The sequence below is a fragment of the Squalius cephalus genome (genome assembly GCF_949319135.1).
Source record: "Squalius cephalus genome assembly, chromosome: 4".
In the NCBI taxonomy this organism is placed as follows: Eukaryota; Metazoa; Chordata; class Actinopteri; order Cypriniformes; family Leuciscidae; genus Squalius; species Squalius cephalus.
Window position 1 is genome coordinate 52,399,600 of NC_137125.1, and position 27,499 is coordinate 52,427,098.

The 27,499-nt window shown below is 38.5% G+C and overlaps 1 protein-coding gene across 1 annotated transcript in view; it reads right to left on the bottom strand.

Moving 5' to 3' along the window:
- cog5 (component of oligomeric golgi complex 5) overlaps positions 1-27,499 on the bottom strand; it is a 77,032-nt gene that overhangs the window by 9,792 nt on the left and 39,741 nt on the right. The window contains exons 8-17 of the mRNA XM_079870024.1: positions 25,237-25,396; positions 25,029-25,141; positions 24,257-24,334; positions 20,398-20,479; positions 15,214-15,415; positions 12,207-12,368; positions 10,999-11,098; positions 7,793-7,903; positions 6,619-6,681; positions 1,779-1,882 (exon numbers count right to left, since the gene is read on the bottom strand). Of these exons, the coding sequence (XP_079726150.1) occupies positions 1,779-1,882; positions 6,619-6,681; positions 7,793-7,903; positions 10,999-11,098; positions 12,207-12,368; positions 15,214-15,415; positions 20,398-20,479; positions 24,257-24,334; positions 25,029-25,141; positions 25,237-25,396 (1,175 nt within the window). The remainder of the gene's footprint in view (positions 1-1,778; positions 1,883-6,618; positions 6,682-7,792; positions 7,904-10,998; positions 11,099-12,206; positions 12,369-15,213; positions 15,416-20,397; positions 20,480-24,256; positions 24,335-25,028; positions 25,142-25,236; positions 25,397-27,499) is intronic.

Genomic DNA, 27,499 nt, shown 5'->3' on the forward strand with positions numbered 1-27,499 from the left:
AATAGAATGATTGTTTTAATTAAAATCAGCATGCATTATAGACAGTACAACAAATACAGCCACAATATATAAATACTTAATTTAAAACAAATATATATATATTTGGAAATAATGGAACTAAAATGGCCCTGCATTTTTACACAATATACATTTTTTATTTCTTACTTTTGATTTTACTGTAAAATATGACTTGGACATTGATTTTTTGAGATTCACCCATTTAGCTCATCTACAAAAAAGATTGCCGCTGACATGGTGAAACTGAGGGTGTTTATTGGACAAAGCCACCTCTATAACATATTTATTTCTCTGCCGTCTTTCCCCAGGAGTGCCCCACAGCAGGGACAGAAATAAAACAAGTCCACCAAGCCTGACTCCAGTGGCCCTGAGGGGACGAGAGATGTGGACAAAAGGAAGCTGTGCTGAATTACAGGGGTGATGGTTTAAATGTTATCAAACGCTGGCACATCACTCTCTGTTGTATTGGCTGGACCACCCAGACCAACGAATGACAGAAAGAGCAACAGACGACGAGAGATGAATGCAAAAAAGAGTCTTCAGGGAACGTGTCCTTTAAAACAGTCAAAAACACACATGTACATCCCCACATCATGAGGATTTTCATGTCTGCACTCTGGTTGCACTCGCACTCTCACACAATCTTTCAGCTTGACACAAATAACTGAATTGAGATTTGTAAAGCCTAAAGACTGAACATGAGGAAATAGTGAAATTAAAAGTCAAATTGGAGCAAAACAAATTTAGAAAACTAGTATTAAATTGTAATAGTAATAATATACTAGTAATAAATCACCCTGTCATTGTAGCATTGTTATAACTAATTTTAAAAATGCTGGCAGCGCTCCCATACATTTTTTAAATGGTTAAGAAATATGACACCCCCATCACACTTTCTTGCTTTAAGAAACAATTTATGTTGAAATATGGTGAGCTGAGAGAGACCTGATCACAGAACTGCCCTCAACAAGATTAAATATGGCACACAATCCCAAATGCCATGTTAGTGTTTGAGAAAAAGCCCACAAGGGGAGAACAAAATCTTTGTGCAACCATAAATCCCAAGTTTGACATCTCATTTGTTAGGTGTTAGGTTTCTCACTTTTCAGCTGCCCGTTAGACTACTCTGACTACTTTTCTAGACAACTTGTTGATCAGTTTGTGAGGGAACTGCAGGGAGTTTGTGAGTTGATGAAACGCTAATAATTATATTAAGTGTAAAGTTATAATAAATAAATAGGGCTGCACAATAATGGCAATATAGCAATGAATAAAATCAACGTTCTGAGTGTTTCATAGTGAAGCATGCAACATTTCATTTTAACTATAAAATATTTATTTTACAAAGCAGTTGTAATTGACAACAGTAATATAATTCTGTCTTTATTTGTATAGAGTTAAAACATACTACTACTTATAATAATCTTATCAACATCAGAGAACTGAACATGCAAATGTGACAACATTTTTGAAATCCTCAGGGGCTGTCAAAAAAGTTTGGGAACCCTGTGATAAATGAACTGGGAGCAATTTCATTATCATCCTTCTCGACTCATTGTTTGATATAACTGTCAAAAGTCAAAACAACATTAAATTAAAATGAAAACTAACTATATTAAATTCCAAGATGATAACGACAGTCTAGCATACTACTGTTTATCTTTGAGTAGTTTCACATGTATGTTTTTGGAATGCATTCAATATATGCAGTATTATACTGTTGCTGAATGCACAAATACAATAACAGTGTGTTTGCTTACCCAGAGAAATCCTCCTGGTGCATAGTAATGAGTATTGCTTCGACGGAGTCAGTAACAGAATTCAGCAGGGGCTGAACGGCACTACTCATCAAAGCCTGAACCGACTGCAAAAGACACAAAAAAGAATGTGAATTTAACAAAAAGAGAGAGAATTATTGTTATTGAACGTGTGAAAGAGTTTCTTCTTTTGAAGGTCATTGGTTTGTGTAGTATTTCCTTCTAACACCTGCTCTCCCCTCCTTCCATGTGATTGCCTGACATTTGTTGATGGGACATCAGTCCGACCATCGCGTGTCTCATGGCAGCTCGTCCTAGACTCTTATCTGACTCTCAATCTCTGAGCAACATCAATGCAAACCCAATAGGTCTCTCTGACCAAATAGGACCGGCCATTGGCAAAATTCCCTGCAAGCAGGAGATAAAGAGCAAATCTCCTGTGCACATCTCTTCCTCCTAAACCCCTTCACAACAAAGTTGGTGGTCACATACTCACCAGATTTAGCTTTCCCATCATTCTCTGCCCAGCTGGAGGTTGGGAGGTATTGGTGCCTTGTTTCATTCTGTTGTGTTTGTTGTGTTCTGGTTCAAATTAGATGTAAAGAGTGTGATGTGATGAGGAACTGAGAGGAGTAGAAATGTGAAGGATGATGTCCTGTCTTAAATGGCACCCTCATGCCATTCAGTTCTACACTTTGGTGATGCAAGTCAGTCCAAGTTCATTTGGGACAAGTTTATATCGAATGTGACTACAGAATATTTCAGATGGAGCTGAATGTTCTGATCCAATTTAACATCTGACCTGTAATGCTGCCTGAATCATAATCATACACTGTTCGTTGGCCAGAGAACTGAGCGACTGAGCCTGGTTTCTCCCAAGGTTTTTTTTTCTCCAATCTGTCACCTGATGGAGTTTTGGTTCCTTGCCACTGTTGCCTTGGCTTTTGGCTTGCTTAGTTGGGACATTTAATATTCAACAATATTATTGATCTGCCTGCATTGACACCATTATATGAGAAATTAACTGAGCCGGACTATGAAATCACTGTTTTCTCCAGAGCTGCTGTATAGGTAAATTAACAAAATGAATAACTTTTAAATGAAGCATCACTGAACTTACTTAAGCTGGATTAAGATGCTATTTTCCTCTAGATCTGCTGTACAGCAGAAAAAAAACTTTGTTGGATTATTTTCCTGTTATCACTGTAAAGCTGCTTTGAAACAATCTGTATTGTAAAAAGCGCTATATACACTGAACAAAATTATAAACGCAACACTTTTATTTTTGCCCCCATTTTTCATGAGCTGAGCTCAAAGATCTAACACTTTTTCTATGCACACAAAAGGCCTATTTCTCTCAAATATTGTTCACAAATCTGTCTAAATCTGTGTTAGTGAGCACTTGTCCTTTGACGAGATAATCCATCCACCTCACAGGTGTGGCATATCAAGATGCTGATTAGACAGCATGATTATTGCACAGGTGTGCCTTAGGCTGGCCACAATAAACGGTCACTCTATAATGTGCAGTTATATCACACAGCACAATGCCACAGATGTCTGAATTTTGAGGGAGTGTGCAATTGGCATGCTGACTGCAGGAATGTCCACCAGAGCTGTTGCCCGTGAATTGAATGTTCATTTCTCTACCATAAACCATCTCCAAATTCATTTCAGAGAATTTGGCAGTACATCCAACCGGCCTCACAACCACAGACCACGTGTAACCACACCAGCCCAGGACCTCCACATCCAGCATCTTCACCTCCAAGATCGTCTGAGACCAGCCACCCGGACAGCTGCTGCAACAATCGGTTTGCATAACCAAAGAATTTCTGCACAAACTGTCAGAAATCGTCTCAGGGAAGCTCATCAACATGCTCGTCTGGTCTGGTCTCGACCTGACTGCAGTTCGTCGTCATAACCGACTTGAGTGGGCAAATGCTCACATTCGATGGCATCTGGCACTTTGGAGAGGTGTTCTCTTCACGGATGAATCCCGGTTTTCACTGCACAGGGTAGATGGCAGACAGCGTGTATGGCGGCGTGTGGGTGAGCGATTTGCCGATGTCGACGTTGTGGATCGAGTGGCCCATGCTGGGGTTATGGTATGGGCAATGAACACAGGTGCATTTTATTGATGGCATTTTGAATGCACAGAGATACTGTGACGAGATCCTGAGGCCCATTGTTATGCCATTCATCCACGACCATCACCTCATGTTGCAGAATGATAATGCACGGCCCCATGTTGCAAGGATCTGTACACAATTCCTGGAAGCTAAAAACATCCCAGTTCTTGCATAGCCAGCATACTCACAGGACATGTCACCTGTTGAGCATGTTTGGGATGCTCTGGATTGGCGTATATGACAGCGTGTTCCAGGTCCTGCCAATATCCACCCCACCCTTTTGTGTACATAGAAAAAGTCTTAGATCTTTGAGTTCAGCTCATGGAAAATGGGGGCAAAAACAAAAATGTTGCGTTTATAATTTTGATCAGTATAAATAAAGGTGATTTGATTTGACAAGTCTTTGGCACGTAGTACTGTACTCTTTCCAATCGGGTAAGTGGAAGATCTTCTGATAACCATGATCTCATGAACTTCATGGGTCATGTGCAGGTGAGCCATTTGGGACAGGGTTTTTTTAGATGACATACACTACATGGGAGGAGAGTGGGTGCCCAACTCTGAGGACAGTGGGTGGTAAAGTGTGGTAGTGTGTTTTCACCTTGTACTGTTGTGTTTACACTTAAAGATCAGGGGTTACAGAGTGAATGCGATCCCGTACAGCTGGCAGGTTTTGTTAAAAGAGATAAGGGGGAAGAGAATGACCAGTTTACTCATCTGAAAGCCAATTTACCTCAGGGGAGAGACAGATGAATTCAGAGCAGCTCAATGTTTACCCAATTACTTTCTAAAACCACCTTCAGCCTCTGTGTGTGTCTGTGTGCGGCTGCAGCATTTCTATCAAAATTCTGACCCTTTGTTCACTGTCCCATGCGAGCGCCTCTTAATCTCTTTCTATCACAGATGCACAAACAAATACTCAAAGCTTAACGGTGTATCGCACCACTGTCTGCATAAATAGTGCAGTGTACTTGTTGCTGAAAAGCAATTTTAATGTTTTTTAATGTTTACATTTTAATGTAATGTTTAATGCAAAAAGTCAAATTAATGTTATGAATATAGAGGGCATTACCTGTGCAAGGTTGGTGTTTGGTTGGGTTCTTGTTTTTATGGTTTTTGCTTATGTCATGTGATTCCTATGTTCCCCATGTGATCATGCCTTGTGCTTTTGTTTTTCTATTGTGTCAAGTTTCCATTAATCCATTGTGTCATTGCGTTCATAGCCCTAATGTTACCATGTTTCTGGGTCTAGCTTTGTCATGTTACGCTGTAACCCGCTGTTGTGAGTTTCATGTCCATGCCACTAGGGCTGTAATCTCCCAGTCGATTATTGGTTGATACGTTCTGGCTCGACCAAAATTCTGATTGGTCGATTTTTTGGCGCGTTCATTTCATCAGTTTTGCCGCGTTCATTTCATCAGGTGGAAAGCACTAATTGCTAATGGGTAACAGGTAACAGTCTGTCTTCAGAAATTTCACTAATTTCACTTCACTAATTTCACAGGTAACAGTCTGTCTTCAGAACACCCCCCTTGTTTTCACTTCTTTTGGATTAGCCCAACCCACTGGAGACATATTGAAGAAAGTAGGCTACTAGACTATTTTTCAGTTATGCACTCTATTTCGTTTCTGCTTTTGATCTGGTTTGTTTAATAAATATTCTTTTTTTATTAAAGTGGACATGCCTTTTGTGTTTAAGAGTAAAAGCTTTAAGTTAATAATAGTCTATTCGTGTCTCAGCCGCGAAGCTGAGCTATGTTCAGCCTTGCTCTGTGCGAGCTGCACAGAGCGGCTGAAATGATAGTGTCTGTCAGTTATTATAATACATATGACAAAAACAATTGTCTAAATTATGTTGCATATTCCTCAAAAGTTCTTGTAATGATATCACTAGTTGACAACATAGTACTATTTTCGGAAATCATAGGCTATGATATTGCGCAGGTGCACGTGATGCAACGCTGTCAGAGCCGACAGACTCGTGTGTCAGACTCATTTCAGTGCAAAATAATTAGGTCAAAAATGATTTAATATACTGCAAATAGCCTACTAGTTTTTTATGTTTATTTATAATTCATTTAGGCTGACTACAAGGCTACCAAGTACTGCGCACAGTGTGCAGCTAATTAATTTAACGTTTTTTTCCTAACGTCATTTTTAGTCGATTTTTAGTCGAACATTTCAGGACTTCACTCGACCAAGATTTTCTTTGGTTGATTACAGCCCTACATGCCACGCCATACTAAGCCTAGTCAAGTTCATGTTACATTTATTTTCAAGTCATCGTTTTGTTTTTGTACACTTTTAGATATTGGAATAAACTGCACTTGGATTCTGAACTTCAGTTGATCTGTTACAACCTGTTGTGAGCTGATGTCTAAATAAAACACATGTATAAAAACATATTGATGTGACCAAATGCAGTTAGGCGTCGTTTACACCCTATTATTAACATGCATCTCCAGTGACTGGTCTTGATTGTATTTCGTCTTTTATTTGGTGACTATATATCATTTACAGTCAGCTTATGCATGTTCATATAGCAAAAAAGCACATATCCTTGAATTTGAATGTAACCACAAATGTGATGTTTCGAGCAGAATGCATTGTAATTTAATCTAGAAGCTAGGCTATATTAACTATGAATATGCTTCATGATCATTGTGATGTTAATACTAGGTGTAAAAGGGATCTTGCAGTTTTTGCTTTACCTGTAAAGATGATGTGAGCGATTGTTCTGCTGCTGGAGGAAATGTGCCCAGTCCAGATATAACCTGAAAACAACTCAAAGTAAGAAATCATCCAACGTTTAGAGCCCTTAAACCATAATTCCTAAAAAAAAAAAATCCCACTGAAACAAGCAGCCTCACTTTTCACAAGTAAAACTTTGATCACCTCCAGTTTAAATATTTAATCATAGAGTAATCTCTTTTTATTACCTTATTAATCACAGGCAAGAAAAAGCTTCTGCTGTCATGTTTTTTTAATGAGGAAGACCGGGAACTACATCATCTGGTGCTTAAAAAGCCACTTGTGAAATATCACCACTCATATAGTACAGATATGACTGGTGATGAGTCTGCAGTTTCCCCAAGACTCTCTCCTGAGGAAAGACTGAGTAAAGGCACTGCAGCCATAAGTTCTCTATAGACAGGTGTCCTGCACATAGAGGAGTTTTATAATACTGCAGTACTCGATAATAACTTCAAACAGTCTAATATTTGAATACCCACTAAAGTTTTCTAGTAGTGATTTCATGCATTTTGCTGATTGAGTTCTTATGAGCATCTGTCATAAAACACAGCTTTGGGAAGCACATAATGGCAAAACATCTATTAAATCACCACATGCCATTAGAACTAAAAGCACAAAAAGAGATTTTGTGGAGAATGTCCAGAGAGCTTTTATTTACAATACAATGAAATAGAATAAGTACCACATAAATAGTTCTTAGGTCTTATGGACTATATTTCAAGTGTTATGAAAGCTATATCAGCTTTGTGTGAGGACATTTTTGATTTTCCCATTTACCACGCCTGTCAAATGTTATTGGAGCCGTGTATATTCAAATATGTTGGAATTTAGCACACAAGTTGTGTGTCAAATTCTATTGTAGCACTTCTACTGATTTTTTTTTTTTTTTTTGTAGTATGGTACTTTTACTGATTTTTGCAGCTTGAGCATCCTACTCCATTCCCTTTGACAGCATGTCAAATAGTACAGGAGACAGTCTTTTAAATCATCAACAGATTGTTTAAAGAAAGAAAGAAAGTCATATGGGTTTGGAACAACACGAGGGTGAATAAATGAAAAAAAATCCTGCATTGCAGAGTGAACTAAACCTATAATAACTATAGTGTCTTGAATAAGAGACGGCATTCTTACTTTAGCCACAGCTTGCTGCAGGCGGAAAAGAGAGTTCACCACGTTAATGTTTCTCCTCTGGCCTTCGGTCAGGGGTCCGATCACCTGACTGGCGTCCCCCTGCGTACACAGCTGAGAGAAAGACAGAAGGAAGTGAGAAGAAAGAAGAAAGGGAGAAAATAGAAGGATTAAGCAATATTAAGTGTCACAAACAAAGACTTGAGTAAATAATCAAAGAGTCAACTTCAAAAGCGAGGTGACCGCAGGCTACCACTAATTTCCCCAGATATCCCAGTGTTCCTCTGAGGTCAGAAGCGCTTTGCTCAGTGGTGGCACAACGGTCAGCATGCTGAGACACGGCGTCACCATGGAGCTCAGACAGCAGAAGCAGGTGGCATTGTGGGTAGGAGGGTGAGCAACAGGGAGGGGGAAAAGAAGAAGGATTTGCCATGCTTAGTGCCACACCACAGGAACTAACAAGCAGAGGTCTGTCTTAGTCACGAGTGGACCACCGCACACAAACACATATTCGTGCTGCACTGCTGCCTCCTGACATAAACAAACAGCCGCTACAGACAAAACAACTCAAAGTCGAAATCGTAAAAAAGCAGCAGAGCCTCCTCTCATCAAAGGTTGGGGGCTGGGGAAATAAAATTGGGGAGAAAAAGAAATATCACACATCGTCTGCGAGGAAAAGCCACATAGGATGGTGGCAGCGGGGGTACCATGGCAACGGTCTAAAAATGGAAAGGCAACAGTTAATTAACGTTTCCCGTGGCAGGTGAGGAGATGCAGTAACACTTGTCATGATTCTAGATGGGTTGCTCCTTCACACCTGATGTTAAATAAAGCATAGCCCCCGGTGCATATCTGTAGTCCAATAAATGAACCATTCTGAGATTAACTGCCATGCAACCCCATGTCTGCCCGAAGACCAAAAACATCATTCCTCTGTAATCCTCAGAGAAGAGCACTGTTGTCATATATTTCCCCTATAGCTAAACCAGATTACAGGAAACTTCTTTCAAACTGTAGCTTGCCAAGATACGAGCCATTTTAAGCTTAGCTAAAGTAGCTAAACTACAGCCAAGTTCCATTTTTGAAACAATAGTAGGCTACAATAAGTGTTGAAATATTTTTTTTTTAGTTAAGTTACAAACACTCTTCGATAGTTTAAGTAAAACTACAGTATTTCGCAGCATAACTACTGAAGAAAGCTGGCATTAATTGCATCATCTGATTGGACAATGACAATGCATCTTCAGGACACTGGCTTCAGCTTCTGTGAAAATCACTCTCAAAGCCATCCATACGGCAGATTGGGCAGCAATTTTAGCCACATTTCAGAAATCAGTCTCCCTGCAAGTGCACTCTGCGTAAATCTGTGTATCAGAGATGGTTTAAGTCCCGTTCCATTATCACAGCAGGAAGGATATGAGAGGTCAATAGAGATACAGTCCTTCCCTTTGTCTTCATTAATATCCATCCATTAACCGATGGAGTCTGTTTGCTGCCTGTGTTAAGCTGGGTTTGATAAAAAAGAAACCATCTGTGTCTTGGAGATATTCTTGTTCCCAAGATTGTGAGGCCTGCTTAAGAGATTTATTCAATATGCTACTATGATATCATTTCCTGAAGACAGTCCAAGGAGAGGTCAAGGTTTGGCTCTGAACTGACCCTGAGTCGAGTTCACAGGGTTCTGATGGCTCATCCCACACATCTGTACTGAAGGAAATAACAGAACCAAACTCTCGTTATTCATCTGCTTGCTGACATAAGACAGATTGAGTCAGTGGGCCAGTGATTCGAGGACAGACACCGGACTAATCCAATCACACCCTCCCTGGCCAGGCACAATCAATCACACCTCCAGCTCACAGTGAATGGAGATTGACCTCGTCAAGTCTTTTCTCTAAAGCTGAGAGGCAGTTTAAACAGCTTAGAGGAAAATGAAAGAAATCAAACATACAAACAAAAAGTCTGACAACATGAATCAGTAATCAAAACACACTGAACTTTCATAATGGTCGGAGTGAAATACAATATTCAGCCAGAAATAATGTAGGGTCAGGCATGATTATACAAACAAGTTATTTAAAAGACCAGAAAGTTACAGGTGAATATCCATGACGTTTTTTCAAGTGTTCATGATTACTGGATGTGGATAAAAAATTGAATTACCCGATAGAGACATTATAGGCAATGAAATAATTTCAAATCTGCTCATGAAGAGCTACAGTACCATTCAGCCTAACCCATCCTCCTAAATCAAACATGCCTGAACCACCTAACCAAGGTTCAGGATCACTGAAAATTACTGGCAGGTTGACTACCCCTGTTTTAAATTATGAAGAATTTAGAGCCAAGTACAACAAGAAAATTATGGTTGCTACAGTTATTTCCATGACTTTTCTCCAGGCTTGGAAATTACCATTTTATAATTGTATCAATGTTGATGTCAAGGTTTTACATTACCATGAAATGTTTCTTTTTTTTCCCCCTCAAGGAAGTAAATAGGACAAATTAAGATTTCATGTTGCCTTTAAATGATTTTTTGTCTTATCTCTGAAGTCAGCTGCAGGATATTTGCAGAGCAGGACAAATTGACTGATTAAGGATTTAAATAATTAATTCTCAGAAAGCTAGATCAGTTTTTCAGCTAACTCGTAGCTAAATCTACTGATTTATTGATTAAGGATTTCATTGAACAGTTTGTTACGCCTGTTCATGTAACTCAATGTGGATGATCATTGGGAAACTGGTCAATATTTACATTGAGATGGACACTCAAACCACTCTGACCACTTCAATGCCCACAAAATAACAACAGAGGAGTACATTTAGTAAACTAATAGCATGAACATTGTGTTGCATACAGATTTTTCATCCATTTACTGGTATTTATTTGTTAGTTGAGCAACTACTGACCTAGCATTGCATTCTGACGCAATCTCACTCTGTATTCTCACCTTGGCCTGATTTATAGACCAAAGCAACTAGCACCCCTAACTAGGCAGGTTGGGATCCTCCCCGCCTCTTGTCCAGGTCACGGCTCTCAGCAGGTGCACTGATTCTCTGACGCTTGTTGAGATGAGCCCAAACCTTCCCCAGCTTTCATAATGAGCTCATTCGCCAACCGTGTACGTCACCTCCCTGGCAGGGTTGAGGGGCATGAGAGCTGACAGCCTCCCGCTCAACCTAGCTCATTATCCCTGTGTGTCTCTTACCAGCTGCTCTGACTTGACGCAGAAGAGCTGCACCGTCTTGGCTGCGTTCTTGGCCACTGCGATCGTCAGGCCGGAATCCACTGATGCAACATTCAGCTCACTAACGTGCAAAAACAACACACAGGATCAACTATCAACCAATTACAGTCAATACAAATAGTGTCAGTAGTCTAATCTAATCAACATCAATTCTCCAGCCCATTATTTGTCCATCTGTACATCGATTAGACTGTTAATTATATCAATGCTTTTTAGTATAAAAATGGATTAAATTAAGGCTTTTTAGTATAAGAATTGCCGTCCTTATCGAAAATACATGCAATGCTTCCTTAAAAGGGGTAATTCACCACTGGCAAGATGGGTTTTTAATAAAATTTGGCTGTTTATGCAGAGGAAATTCAATTAAAAAAAATTAAATAATCAGTGCTACATGACTAGAGAAAACAGAAAAAGGGCTATGGCATTCCCTTTTGGTAAAAACCGTCAACACCCATAATGCACTTTTGATTTTGGCACTCTTCTCTGTCGATCTGACTGTCTGTGGGTGGAAATACAAAAATGTGGAAGCTTGATCTGTAGATTTATCAATTTTTTAAATATTGGACTTTCGCTGACAAACGATTTGTTTAGTTGAAATGCACATATGTGACCCTGGACCACAACACTAGTCACATGGGTCATTTTTTTTTATTTAGATGTATATATCTGAAAGCTGAATGAATAAGATTTCCATTGATGTATGTTTTGTTAGGATATGACAATATTTGGTCGAGATACGACTATTAGAACATCTGGAATCTGAGGGTGCAAAAAAAATCTAAACATTGAGAAAATCTCCTTTAAAGTTGTCCATTTATGTTGGCGATTGTGCTGCATTCACTCACAAAAATAATTGTTTTATATATTTATGATAGGAAATTTACAAAATATCTTCATGGAACATGATCTTTACTTAATATCCTTATGATTTTTGGCATAAAAGAAAAATCAATAATTTTGACCCATACAATGTATTGTTGGCTATTGCCACAAATTTACCCGTGCGACATGTGACTGGTTTTGTGATCCAGGATCACATATACTACTGACATTGTAAAAATACAAAGCTGGTTGAAAATCAGCTAACTTACCCTTTAACATTTTGGCCAAAATGAGATATCTTAGAAGGCAGTATAATGAAAGAGTTATAATGTATTTTGGAGGTGTACCTGGCTATTGTTTTTATGATGCTCTCCAGTTCATCATTAGAGGGTGGGTTTCGGCCTCCTTGAGGGAAAACAAGGTTGATGGGGTCAAAGAGTCGGGACAGAGACTTGGACAGGTAGGCTGCTTCATATGGCTGAAGAGAATCCTTCAGATCCTTCTCTGGACTGGAAAAAAAAACCCATCAAAACATTTATTAATGGGCTTCACAAAGTGTATATGTAAAACAAGTAAATGCCAACATGTGTCAAGACAAAGTATTTTCTGACTCAAACTATTATCACTTTGTGTACTCTGAGTACATGGTGTTATTTTGATAAACACGTGACGTGTATGTATAAAATTTCACTGACCTAAATCTGTAAATTTAATCAGAGGCCTGCCCGTAGAGATAATTACAAATTAGACTAAATCAAAAGTACCGAATGGCACCTAATGAAACCGTAGCCTACTTACCCTCCTCATCTCAATAGGGATCAAAGCCTCAAGCATTTGATTTGGCCATTGTAATAAATTACTTCTCCTGGCTGACAGCTTCTTAATTTCAAATAATCATTCTTTTGTTTGACCAATTGTTGATAAAAAGCATAACTGAGATATGACTGTTTCCCCAATGGCTACCATTTTCATTAAAAGTTTCAGACCTTTCATTATATTGTAAGGTCTGAAAATTAGGCATATTTTAGAATATTATTTAAATATTAAATTTTCATTATCATAATGCAAAAAATCTAATTCTCATCACTATAAAATAAAAAGTTAATGATAAAAAAAAAAAAAAAAAAAAATTGCATTTACTGTATACATCCTGATAGTTTTCTGGCATTTATTCTGATTTAAATAAAAAAACATTTCAGATAGTATTTTTACAGCAATACAGTAAAACATACTATATTAAAGTAATAAGAATCGCCTTTAAAATAATAATTACAAAAAAGCTGCACAAATAATGTGAAATAGAGGGTAAAAAGTCATTCATTATCATGTTATGCACGCTTCCTTTTTTTCATCAAAATGCTTAAAAGCCAAAAATGTAAGCGTTTGTAGAAACCTTGGGTCCCATTCATGAAACACAAGCAGAACGAATTTTTGTGTAAATCGTGTGTAAAGTGGTTCTGGCGTAAATTTTCGGATTCATTAAAATGTTCGTATTTTCCAAATGTTAGTTGGTACGAAAGAAATCTACACCTGCTCCCAGCCACGCGTAAATAGTGCGTTTAACATCCGAACGTTTTACTCATTAATAAGGCTGCATTTTAATTCACCTTAATCGGGTACATATTTACACAGCATTTTGAAAAAATAATATATATTGTAATTACATAAATTTTTTCTTTTTACTTTTATTATGAGAGCCCCTTAATTGTTACGGAAATTGTTTCCTATAAAATGGCCAAAATCAGGCATAACAAGAAACATTCATGATGGCTGATATATCGCTTTTGCTAGATTTGGCAGATAGAGCGCTGCGCAAAAGGCATATTTTCAGAGACCGCGCAGACTTACTTGCCGAGACTACAGTACTATGTACACTTGAAAATAAAATGTGGCGTTTTGAATGAACTTCTGATAATAAAACTTCAATTTCTGCATCTGAGAAATTTCTCTTTTTCATTCGCTTTTGAGAAGACATGTTGAAATCCTTCGTTTGGTGTCATAATATGATGCCCATAAATAGTTGTCAATCAGATTTAATGGGCGGGATTTATGGTAATTGAAAATGAGCGTGCACGCGCGTCCCATTTACGACTGATTTGAATTCATTAACACACATACACACACACACATCTGACGTTTACGAAGTATTTGTGAATCAGGAGAAGAGTTTTCGGGAAGGTCTCTTTACTCGCAAATCACTCACATATTTACTTGTATATTTACGAATGTTTCATGAATGAGACCCCTTGACTCTACTGTCAAACAGGCATCAGCATCATTAATGTCAGAAACTAAAAACCAAATGAACCTGACTGTTAAAAACAGGACAAAAAGAGCTCATCAAATGAACACATGATAGATTTCTCCATAACAATAGCATCAATTTAGTTTCTCTCTAAACTAAACCCAGCGAATGCTGTTCAATGTTGAACTTCCAGCAGTAAACAGAACTCTACCACAAAGAAGGTCTTTTATGTGAGCCAAATATAGATCTACTGAACTTCTGCAAAATAAAATACAAAGAAAACCGTTTACCCTCCACATAACCTTGACATTTGCTAGTTTTTGACAAGATGCTGTAATAATCTTGGCTTTAATTGCTGGTTGTCAGCTATGTCATGCATCTTGACAAGATTTTTTGAGCTGTATTATGCGATAGGATCAACTGTGCGTAAAACGTGGGCCGTTTAGGGGACAATTGTGATTATGGGATCTGGTTGTTTGATAAGAGCAGTGGCAGAAACGTAGGAGATTATTTGACAATGTGTCTGAAAGTAAAGAGCTTTTTTGCTTTCTAATGCATCTCTCTATCCAGGTGAAAGGCAGAAACGCTGTGTGATTAATGACAGCAGTTTTGAGAGCACTTTGCGGGTAGGCAGAATCTTTGTTGCGCTACCAGGAATGATTAGGAGGATGATAGCTTGTGTAGATAATGAACTTCTCGTTTTTTATGATGAGAAATCGTGGCATTTCTGTTTGACTGCTTGCATTTAACATCCCAAAATGTTAAATCAGTCAGCATGTTTCATTTCAGAGATTGATAGCTGGAATTTTCTACTAAAAACAAAGCATTACTATGGATTCCCCTTGAAAAAAATGTTTCATGGAAATAATGGTTTCTACAAAAATACCATATTCATAACAGTTACTGTTGTTACTACAATAAAACTCTATTAACTCTGTATTAGCCACCACTGTCATAATAAAACATTGTAGCAGCTACTGTAATTTGGCAGAAACTATTAACATTGCTGTATGGGACTAAACTTGATCAAATCGTTAAGTAATTACAGAAGAATAAAAAAAAACGAATGTGTTAGAGAGTAAGGGTACATGTATCATGGTAGTACTCACTCATAGTCTGGTTTGGTCCGGGTGAACATGTCGTCAGTATCATGCTCTGATGCTGGCAGCTCCACATCTAGACCCGCACCACTGCTCGCTAGCGCCCCCTGTATGCTTGCGCTGTACTGCTGCAGACGCTTCCACAGCTCATTATAAAGCCTCAAGAGTTTGGGATACTCTCCTTCCAGAGCCTGCTTCAGGAAGGTTGATGCTGGGAACAAATGAAAAATAAATAGAGAGGGGGACGCTTAAATAGCGAAGATGGACACATGGATAAATTCATGTGTTGTGTCTTTGTCTCAATATTGGCTAGATTTTTTAACAGTGCTGTCCCCGACTTTTTCGAATCAACTGGTAGTCATTATTTTAAGCCAGAATTCGACTAAATCGCACGGTTATGATATTAATTTAATTACTTAAATGTGACCCTGGACCACAAAACCAGTCTTTTGAGTAATTTTTGAGATGTATACATGATCTGAAAGCTGAATAAATAAGCTTTCCATGTATGTATGGTTTGTTAGGATTGGATATTTGGTCGAGATACAACTATTTGAAAATCTGGAATCTGAGGGTGCAAAAAAATCGAAATATTGAGAAAATTGCCTTTAAAGTTGTCCATTTCTGTTGGCGATTTTGCTGCATTCACTCACAAAAATACATTTTTGATATATTTAAGGTAGGAAATTTACAAAATATCTTCATGGATCATGATCTTGACTTAATATCCTAATGATTTTTGGCATAAAAGAAAAATCGATAATTTTGCACCATACAATGTTTTGTAGGCTATTGCCACAAATATACCCGTGCGACTGATGACTGGTTTTGTGGTCCAGGGTCACAAATATATACTGAAGGCTGGCATCGGAAAATGGTTTGAGTTTCTGGGTTGAGAAAGAACATTATATGTAACATTGTTCTATAATACAGAGAAATACCAAACCATAATATTCAGCCTTTAAAATATAGATCAAGCGCTCAAGCACATGCATAAATCTTGCCGCAGCGACCGGCAAAAGTAATACGAATGTGCCAGGGAAAAAAAAACAGAACGGAGACTATCTGAACATTTTTATATTTTTTTTAATAAACTAGTGATTTTTGAGTCAGTGCAAAGATGCAGTTGACGATACAGACTCATCATCTCTGCAGTATAGTGGATGCGCCTATAGAGAGAAATGCATGTTTCATACAGATTACATTATCAGAGAACATTTGTTTTCGATTTGAATTGGTTCATTTAAAAGTAGACATTACCCAGGACTCCTGTTTCTTTCCTTAATTTTTACAAATTGTAAAAATTGCACAAACAAAAGCACAAATTGTTGTTATAAAATAAAAGTAGACCCTTAACAGTTTTGAATGTTGTCTTACGCTTATCTGTATGACCAAAAATTATATTTGTATTTTAAGTTCTTTCCACTGTTATCAGAATTAAATTTCAGGGATCGTGCCGGCGTCTCCGGGTTAGTCCGCACGAACACTTGGATATATGACATTATTGCATGGCTTGGTTGAATTCTAATGTAGAATGCGGTGTGTTATTTTTTGATAACAGACCGCCGCTAAGTATAACACACCGTTGCCATGAAAAACAGAGCGTTGCTATGGACGCAGGATTCTAACCGTAGAGACAGAACAGACTATTTTCATTAGCGGAAGCAATACATCCATCCATCCATCCATCCATCCATCTTCCTCCGCTTATCCGGGGCCGGGTTGCGGGGGCAGCAGTCTAAGCAGAGATGCCCAGACTTCCCTCTCCCTGGACACTTCTTCCAGCTCTTCCGGGGGGACACCGAGGCGTTCCCAGGCCAGCCGGGAGACATAGTCTCTCCAGCGTGACCTAGGTCTTCCCCGGGGTCTCCTCCCAGTGGGACGCGCCCGGAACACCTTCCCGGGAAGGCGTCCAGGAGGCATCCGAAACAGATGCTCGAGCCACCTCAGCTGACCCCTCTCGATGTGGAGGAGCAGCGGCTCTACTCTGAGCTCCTCCCGAGTGACCGAGCTTCTCACCCTATCTCTAAGGGATCGCCCAGCCACCCTGCGGAGAAAGCTCATTTCGGCCGCCTGTATCCGGGATCTTGTCCTTTCGGTCATGACCCAAAGCTCATACAATCGGTTTTAAATCAATAAATTCCTTTTTAAATCAATATTTTGTGTCAAATTATAACAACCGCCTCGCTCTACATTATCCCTTACATAATAGAGCACATTTATCCAGGTTATTGTTAGAGCAAGTAAAGTGGTAAACGTTATGATACTACTCACAAGTTTCAAATGATAAGCCATAGTTAGGTCGATGAATGATAGCTGAATGTTTGGATTTCCTGGCCAACATACTGTAATTACCAGATAGACCAGCTGAGTTTACAATCTGTCCGTCACGAACTGTGTGACTTTTTTTTGCGACTAACTGACTAATTAAAATTTGGTCAACTAAGACTCTTCTCGTCAGCTAACATATGGTCGACTATTAAGGGGCAGCCATATTAAGAAGACTGCATTACTACAGCAATAGCATTAATTGAATTGTGAATGCAACTTTTATTTAAAAATTACACAAACCATAGTCAGGGTTGACTTTAAATAGTAATTTTTGTGAATACCATATGACCATCTAGAATGAATTACAACTACAAATCCTCTCTTAGCGACTCAGTGAGCTGAAACACCACAATTCCCTAATCTCCAACCACTCTAACAAAAATAACGCCAAATAAAGAGAATGCATGGAGAGTCAAACAGATGGAATTGTATAAAAATAGTTATTCATTAATATGGTAATAACCCAACTTTACAGGTGATTAAAGGCTCATTACGAATATTATGCAGATTGTTTCCTATGCAGATTGATTTGATGAATGCATAATTGAGCAGAGGCGCAAGAATTTTAAACGGTTTCCATCTTTGTTTCACCGTCACCCAAACAAAGGCGAGCCACGGTAGTTCTGCTCTACTGATGGAGTGCTGACTATGAGCTGTAACCATGTTCAGCTGATGCTACGTTTCTGAGTTATTGCAGGCAGTGAAGCTTAAATTTCCTCACTTCATAAAACTGCCATAGAGCAGTGTACAAACACAACCCTTGACTGTCAAGAAAACATTTCCTCAGGGAAGGTGATGAGGTGCATAAAAAACAACAACAAACAAATGCCAGTGGTGAAATGGTGAAAAATGGCATGTTCATTGAACAAGTTTTAGTCAAGGTCCAAGATTTTGCCTTTCATGTTGTGATACAATAATGAAATGGAAAAATAAAAATAATAAAAACAACAGAACTGACCCTAAACCAGCACACACTGGTGGTTAGCAAAATAATTCATGATGGGTCCCCAGGGTTCAAGCAATGTGGAAGACAAAGCTCACGCTAAGCTTTGAGAGGAAAACTGGCTTCATCCTTTGACATCCTCTTTGAAAGGCAAACAGTTCAGGAAAGAATTCTGGGAAGAGGCAGGGAGCTGTCAGTAGTTACAAAACATATTTTAGGACAAAGAGAGTGATAAATCATTTATAAACAGATCTTCTTTGAAGGCTTGTGGAGCAGTGATGTCTCAAGACAGCGTCTATAACAGTCGACCTGCGAACTAAAACGTTTTCTGATGGCCACTTGGAGCCATAATAGTTTTTTTGAGAGCATCTTCGCCTTGAACATTCTCCGTTTTTGAGAGTATTTTGGCAAAGTTCCCTTAATAGATGTATGAAAGTAAGCCACCTAGGGTTCTGAGAATATAAAAGCAAGTTTGATTGAGAGGTTTCAAATCAGGCTTGATAAAAGCTTATAAGAGGGAGTAATGCAGAAGCATTTGGATAATGAAATCGATGCAAAGGCTCCTATTTGCCTTCTATTGATCAGCGGGAGTGAAGCACAAAGCGTCTTTAGGTCGTGATAACACAGGTAGAGATCAATAGGGCCGCACCATCAAGGCCACGGCCTAAATTACTGTGTCTCTGCAGGGTGGACGTGCTGTCCAAGATGTTTAGCACTTTAATTAAGATAGACACTGGTTGCAATCATAAGTCATGTGCTCCATTAATGAGTCGATTCTGTGGTATCAAGAGTGGTTTTCTGTTATAATACTGCCACCAAAATAATGGAGATGTCATCAATGAAGTTAGTAATGACATTTAAATTTATTCATTTGCCAGACTCGTTCATCCAGAAAACATTTTCTCTGGAGAAGCCTAGAGTTAAGTGCCTAAATCAAGAGAGCAATGGTTATAGCGCATGAAATGTCCCTTCTGGGGTTTCAAACAATAACCTTTTGGTTACCAGAGCATGACACTAACAACAGCAAGGTCATGGGTTTGGAAACGCATTGAATTTAAAAGTAGCTTTGGATAAAATTTGTCTGCAAAATGCTTTTTTATCAGCCTAGAAATCCATCAGTTGATATACAATACAAAAGTCCAAGGAAAATCATTTGAATCCATCTCACTCCATCCCACTTGGTGGAAGAAGCGACTGGTAGCTTGCCTAGTTACAGGCTAATTTAAAGCATACAGCACTTCTAACTTCTGCAGTTTCTTAATAATTGTAAAGTTAATAGCGTCACAACTTTTAGTTGGTTACTCCCCAACACTGCAAATAATGCTGTCATTTATTTGCGAACACTGAGATGTCGTGTAAAGAGAGAAGTCTGATTTGGTTACACATCTATGGAGTCACATGAATCTCACGTTTGAGCTTTGAAGGTCTCCATTTTCCTCCATATTCCCTTGTAACCAAACACCTGCCTTGATTCATCCTGCTCCTTAGTGATGATAACAGCCTGAGATAAGTGGAGAGATCATTTTTTATTTGCTTTATGCTGGACTCTCTCATTGGCTGCGTCTGAGCTTGAAGAATCATCAGAGACTATGGAAATGTAAACGCTTCTCCAAGAAGCCCTCCGGGCTCGAGATGATAGTGGAAAGGCTGCAGATGAACAATATCTGAGATAGCTTACAAGCTCAGTTAGAAGAGGAAAGGGTTAACAGTCAGTCTTCTCAAAAGCAACACCAGAAGTGTGTACGTGGGTAATAGAGTTTGAATCCGACTGCAATGTGATGAAAAGAAAGCAAGAGCGGAGGAGAAGAGAGAGACGAGGCGCAGGAGGGGAGCTTGTGTAACACACTCACACACAGAATGAGCTTTTGAGATGCATGGCAGGGCATCGTCTTAAACAAAAACCTCAGACTGAAACTCACCAGCTGTGGCTTTCTGAAGCTCCTCAGAGAGCGTCTGAGTGACTGAACTCCAGAAGGTGTGCAAGATGTCAGGCTGCCCATCCTGAGAGAAATAGAGAATAGAGAAAACACATTACACACACCAGCCAGAGCTGAACTTTACCACAATGGCCTTTGACACACATAAAAAACAAACACATTAACACACTATGCAAACAAAGCTGATATGATTGTCTTTAGTGACTACAATGTCCAGGTCACATTTAACTTTTAATTAAAACTACAATCATGGCGATAAAGCACATTTTCTTCTTACTCATTTCACATGCAAAGGGATTAGGCTATAACAGATTATTTACACACACTAGTCTTAAAAGTTTTAGTATTCGGAGAAAGGGTGGAAAATTGTCACATGAAACCATATTACAATCATTTTGGTGTAAGAAATTTGGGCTGACAATAGAAGTGAACAGGGTAAAAAACACATTATATATATATATATATATATATATATATATATATATATATATATATATATATATATATATATATATATATATATATATATATATATATATATATATATACACACAAAGAGTAGAATATGAACCCTACACTATGCTATCACTCAGACAACACTGGCATTAGCAAATCACTGACAGAATAATGACTGTCTGAGCCATGTGTGTATTTGTGTGTAAATAGGGAAGTCTATAATCATTTGGGAATCATGACAACACAAATATGGTCTGACACTGATGGACATGTGCTGCATGTGCTAAACTACCTGCTTGCTCAATATGTGTGTGTGTGTGTAGAGAGGCTGGTGTGCGCATCACCTGTGTGTATCAAAATGCTCTGAATATCTGCGCTGACTCACTGTACATCAGCCTGAAGGGGTTTGCACTGACTTTACAGTGATATAAATGACTCTGTCTTATGATTCACACAATTTCTGCAGCTACAAATCTGAGAATTCTCCAAAGAAAAAGACTTCCAAGTTGGAAAATATTAAGTATATTTACAGTGGGTTCACAATGACAATCTGTGATTTAATTTAAATCTCTTTTTGATGTTAAGTTTAAAAGAAATGTAGACACTGAGCATGTGAACTCCATTGTACAAAAGGTCACAAAAGGTCCATTAAAGTTCATAAGATGTCCTTGTATTATGAAATCATGAATCATCAGGTTTTGAACACACACACAAAACTTGTAGCGTCCAAGCCAAATATGTCAGTGATGACAGTGTGGCATCATCAAAAATAAGGCTAAAATAAAATAACACACTAAGATTCTTAAAATAATGTGACTTTATAAATATAAACCTAATATAATTATAAATATAAACTACAAAGTGGCATGATTTCAGTGCCATCATCAATAAAATACTACAAATCTTGGCTTTTCTTTCTTTTTTGCTCTAGTAAAATACAAGCGAGTTTCATATTTGCTCCACTACTTCAGGCAATGGCTATTTTCTTTTCTGTTGTAGAGTTGTATTTCACATTAATGACACCTGAAGGGAACAAGAGGCCCATCAGTGGAGATGAACTCATGCCAGAGAACCAGAAGGCTTGTGTGCTACATAAAAGCAGCTGGGAATTCAACGGGAAGGTCTGTCTTACTTGTGTAACTGTTAAATGTAGCGGTTTGCAGGTTTTGCTTTCCGATGGGTGTGTGTGTGGGGGGTGTTTTAGCCACAAATATAGGTGTGAGATAGTGGGAGTTTGAAAACAGCTTTTCAAGCGGAGGCAGAGAAAGAAAACAAAAAAACATGGCATTCACCCACCTTTTCCAATCTCCAGGGAATCTGACAGCAGCTTTATTGTGCAGAACATAAGTTCCTGTATGTGTTTTCCTAAACCTCATATGCAGCTCATCTCTTGCATGCACCCTGTTAAACTGAAGGTTCAGAGGTGCCGTAGGGCTTTTTACAGTCTTGTGAGGCTCTAAGAGAAGTGCCCGCCCTGCAAAGCCTTTCATGGGGCCTTTTAAATGCCGGGAGACTCTTTCATCTAAAGCTGATGGCTCTCTGAGCACCCAAAGACACCCTGTCAGTCATTCTGGGTGGTCTGAATTTCAAGGTGTCCCTTTCTACTGAGAGTCATTGAACTTTTATATCAACACATATTAAATAGTTTTAAATCAACACATATGATGTAGCACTATTATCTTCATCACCCTTGAGAGACGGATGCAATTTTTTCTTACACTAATACGAGAGAAGTGGTCAAATTGGGTATTACTACACACACTCTGGAATCAAACTCTTTTTTTTCGCCTTTCCTTTCTGTTTTTTCCAATAAGGAAAGAAAAATGTGAGGTCTATGGGAGAATGTGTTACCATGGAAACACCCCCCCCCCCCCCATTCCTGCAGACCTCAATCTTCTGACCGAAAATCTCGATTTCCAAGAGGTGATTAGAAGCCGCTCAACTCATCTCCCCCGAAACTGTTTACTGAGTGAAAACGGGAGGAATACCAACAGAGTAAGAGAGCAAAAGTGACTGTATGATTGGAGACAGACCTTTTCTCTTTATCACAAACACACACACACAAAAATTGCTATGTTTGAAATGGAATTTAGCATTCTTTGGCATATACTGTATGCAATGGAAAGCATTAGTATGTAGTAGTAGGTTATGTTGTTGTCGCATGATCTAAAAAATTATTTAAATGAGCTAGTGGTGTGCAGTCGTCATGAAATTGCATTATTGTAATCCAACTTTGTCAGTTTAGCCAGACGGTCCGTAAAGAAAGAGAAGTTTAAAATTAAGGCTGATATTGCTTTTGGTTCAGTGGTCATGTTAAGCGATGTAGTATTCCATGTTTTGTGCTCTACTTTGTATATTTGTGCTACATTTTGAAAATAATCACAGCTATATAATCAAAACCCCATCAGTCATGATCATATTAACAAAACAGCACTCCTTTGAGTGTATTAATGCTTTTTTATAAATCTATCAAAGTTCTATCTAAATTATAAAATCATTAAGGACACCAATTTTCATCAAAACATAAAAATGCATGTGTAAAATTTGCATACTGTGCACCATATCCAAACAGAACATATAACAATATAAGTAGTGTGCCGTTCCAAATACAGCCCTTTTAACAGTTCTGCATCAGATATTCAGAAGTCTATGTCGCATATAAGCTTTGCTGGTTATGATTTAAGGAAATGCATCGCTAGAGGCCAGTTCTAATTCACTGCATTATATGCTCTCTTTGAAATCCATCTGTGAAATCTTACCACCCCTTCCTAAACTGCTCTGATCTCACAGTTTAGCCCTTCATTTAGCGGAAAATAGCACCTTAATTACCGGCTGTAATTAGCCAAATTCGCAACTGAAGGAATGGAGAGCCACGGATGTCGGGGATACCAAAGGGGAAACGCGTTGCATATGCCTTTGCAAACACTGTTCTTGTCACTCAGCGTGCGCCAACACACACTAGTTCACAAAGTCAGCCAGAACCAAATGGAGAATGTAGATAAAAATTGTCCCATCACTGTCTGGCTGAAAATGTGTGGTGGATATATGTTTGTGTGCATGAGTGTGTATGCGTGTGGGGTAGATAACCTTGTCACAGAGGGGCCAGCCACCTGCAGACACCAATTAGGATGTCATTTACTGCTAATGTGCCAGCAGCAAGTGAACCAGCAGGGGCTTTGTAGGCAGGTCAGCCACAGGCAAGGGCAACACACACAAAAATCCTTTGTAATAAATCACTAGATATCAAGGACAAACTCTTCACATATGGGATATGCACAATATCAATACACATAACTCCCCAAACTGCTGAAATTTAATCGCAGACCTATTCCAGCAAAAACAAATAAAGCAAAATGTAGGTATGAAATTATATCATCTGTCTCACCTTGATGATCTCATCAATAAAGCACACATGAGTCACTGGGTCTCTCTTTTTGGTGAGAACCTTCTGCAGGTGCTGCACCTGTTCAGGAACATAGTAGAAACTTTAGCCAATATATTAAATGACCCCTTTCAAGCGTCATCTAATCTTAACACACTAGCTTTAAAAAAATATTAGGGGGATAAAAACTGAAAAATAAGCAGTGTGATATGCCTTCATACAGTATTTCTATAAACAAGAATTTTTTCTATTTTGTGGTTGTTTATGTGATGTATTTTATGGGTTTACTATATGTTTTGGATACTTATTTTTAAATTGTTTTTAGGTTTGTAAAATTGTTTGTAATACTTTTTTGTATTGTGTTTATCATGCCTACTTTATCTTAATTTTGCTTATGTAAAGCACTCTGAGAATTGACTTTTAAAAGCGATATACAAAATAAAGCTATTATTATTATTATTATTACAAGATATTAATATAATGCACTTTTTAAGTTAATTTGCATATTTTTTCCACCAAAAAATTCCAAAAGAAGCCAAAGCATTGAGCATGTTGCTAAGTAATATACGGACTTGAACAGCATATATGAGTGGAGAAGAGCAGCGATATCCTCACTAAGGCATGAGTAGCAAAAAGTTAATTTCAGAGCTTAATATTTAATGCCTTTACAAGTGAACACCAGACTAAATGGAAAGGGACATCTATGAACTACTGGTGTTTTGCCTAAAGACAATAACAGTGTTTCATAATAGTAACATCTGTGTAAGTTTGATACCTGACCACACGCGGCACAAATCTGGTCCATTAGTTTCTCTAGATTCGTCCACAGAGCAGCTCGAAACGCAGCCGTATTCCCTGGAGTGGGCATGACGGCTCTGCCAGGGGCGCCTAAATATAGCAGACACAAAATGCACACACTAAAACAATGCAAAAAATCATCAAGCACTGTAAAACACAGCCACAAATGCACTAAACAAACAAACCTCTGGTGTTGGCAGGTTGAGTGAGGACTTTAATGTCCAGTGCATTAACAACGTTCTCCTGCACAGATGTCCTGTATCCATCTACCACACTTCTTATGGTCTCTCTCAGATTGCCAAGGTTATAAAACACTTGTAAGGCCGTCCCCACCTGAGATGGATTCTGTGAGATAAACAATGAAAAACATTAACCAATCAAAGGTTACTCTAACAAAGAAGAACATTTACATAGCTACAATATGCAATATGAGTTTTACATAAAAGGTTTAATGTTGTATAATACTATAGCCTAAACCGTTTTCAATATCATTATTCTGAAGATTCTTTCAAAGCATAATAACATTCTCCAATACCAGTTTACATGATAAAATTCCATTTCACATGATTAAGGGAATATTTTGTTTCACCTAAATATATCTTTTTTTGGTTTATGTGTTCAGTGGTTTTGAACAAGGTGTCTTAGGTTGATTTGAGAAGTGGGTCACTGGCACAAATAAATCAAAATGCTTTAAAATATGCCTGACCTCCTAAAATCTTTACATTCACATCTCCAGATCCAAGTCAAATTTACACCTGAGACTAGTTGTCTCCACATGAGAGATCATAGACTGTGTGCATCACTTGCCGCGAGAGCAACCGATTGACGTCATTACGCTCAACACCAGAGCACATGTTAGAAAAGTAGGTCAAATTCAAATTCTTAAAATTCAACCATCTCAGCTAAGCTGTGACTACAGGACATTAACGTTTAAAGTACAAAACAGAAAGCTCCCCAATGCTGCATTCAAAGCAGCTTCCAGCAGACAGTCCCGATCTCTGATCCTGCCTTTAATTTAATCTCCCAGGATGAAAGCGCCAAGCATTACAACCAATTCAAGACCCCGTCCAACTTCAATCTAATCCCAGTGGATCAAAGATGATCAGGCCCAGTCGCCTTCCCAAGCGGTACACGAGAAACCGCAGGTGAATGGATATAAACTCAACTGATGTGCTTAACACAAAACAAAATACAAAAGGCAGACAAGAGGACGCGATAATCCAGTAAATCAACCCTTTTTTTCTCTACATGCTTGACTAATGGTGCACAGATTGAGAGTAATAGGCCAGAGTGGTGGGATATAGCCATCAGTGGTGGCTAAGTACTTGGCGGCAATCAGTGGTTTCAAGCTCTAATCAGACAAATGATTCACATTTCTTCCTTCACTCTCTCTTCAAACCCACTTGAAGGCTAAAACTGAGGCCAGGGCTGCTCTGAGTTTCCTCCCCTTCCAGCATTGTGCTTGAAATCTTTAAGAGGCTTAATACTCTCAACAGATGCAAAAAGATTGGGATGAAGGACAATATGTATGTTTAAAGACTAATTACTAATTAGACTAAAAGAGCTAATTAGATTGAAACACCTATAGGTCTTACGCACTGCAACATTGAAAACCCAAGCGAGTCTCTGAACATGGAGAGTATAAGAAGAAACCGCAATCCCCTGTGACCTCATTACAGATGTCAGTGAGGGGCCGTTTCGATTTCTGATACACTGGTGGCTGCATTGTTTTTGTAGCTACTTAAGATCTTAGGAAGTAAGACTGAAGGGGAAACATTTGCAATGCATTAGTGCTTATTTCAGTTTTATTTCTACAGGGTCACAAAGCACATTTTAAGACACTTCACACGACGATAGCTTGTGTGAGTATAAGAGCGTTAAGAAAAACATGTTTTAATACAGTCTGATTTAGGGCCAGATTTACTAACAGCTTGCTCCAGCACAAACCCTCTTTCAGGATTTACTAAAGACACGCAGTGTAAAATTAGCGATGGTTGATAAGGCGTAGACCGTTATTTTTGCGGCTGACCTTATATTGCATATGCATTGTTAGGAGTTTCCCCTTCAGATGCAAGATTTATGGGTAGAGAGTATTTAAATAAATCATGCAGGGTGATTTAATAAGGTTTGCACTCGTCAATTTACTGGCATTTGCTCCATCATTTACTGCCCAAAAAAGCATAAGTACTGTAGATTGCTTTATAATTGCGCTCATGTGCTAATTTGCCTGTTTAGTAAACTTGGCCCTTAAACTGCAATCAATTTGTGGCATTTTTCATACATTAAAATGTTTAGTAAAAATACATGCAGTAATTAAAGACATTTATTAACATCTATTGTTGTATTTTCTGAAAACTACAGAGGTATAATTGTTTATCTACACTGCTCAGCCGTAGTTGAAACATTCACAAACCAAGCCAAAATTGGCTGTTGTCCAGCAGCATAAAT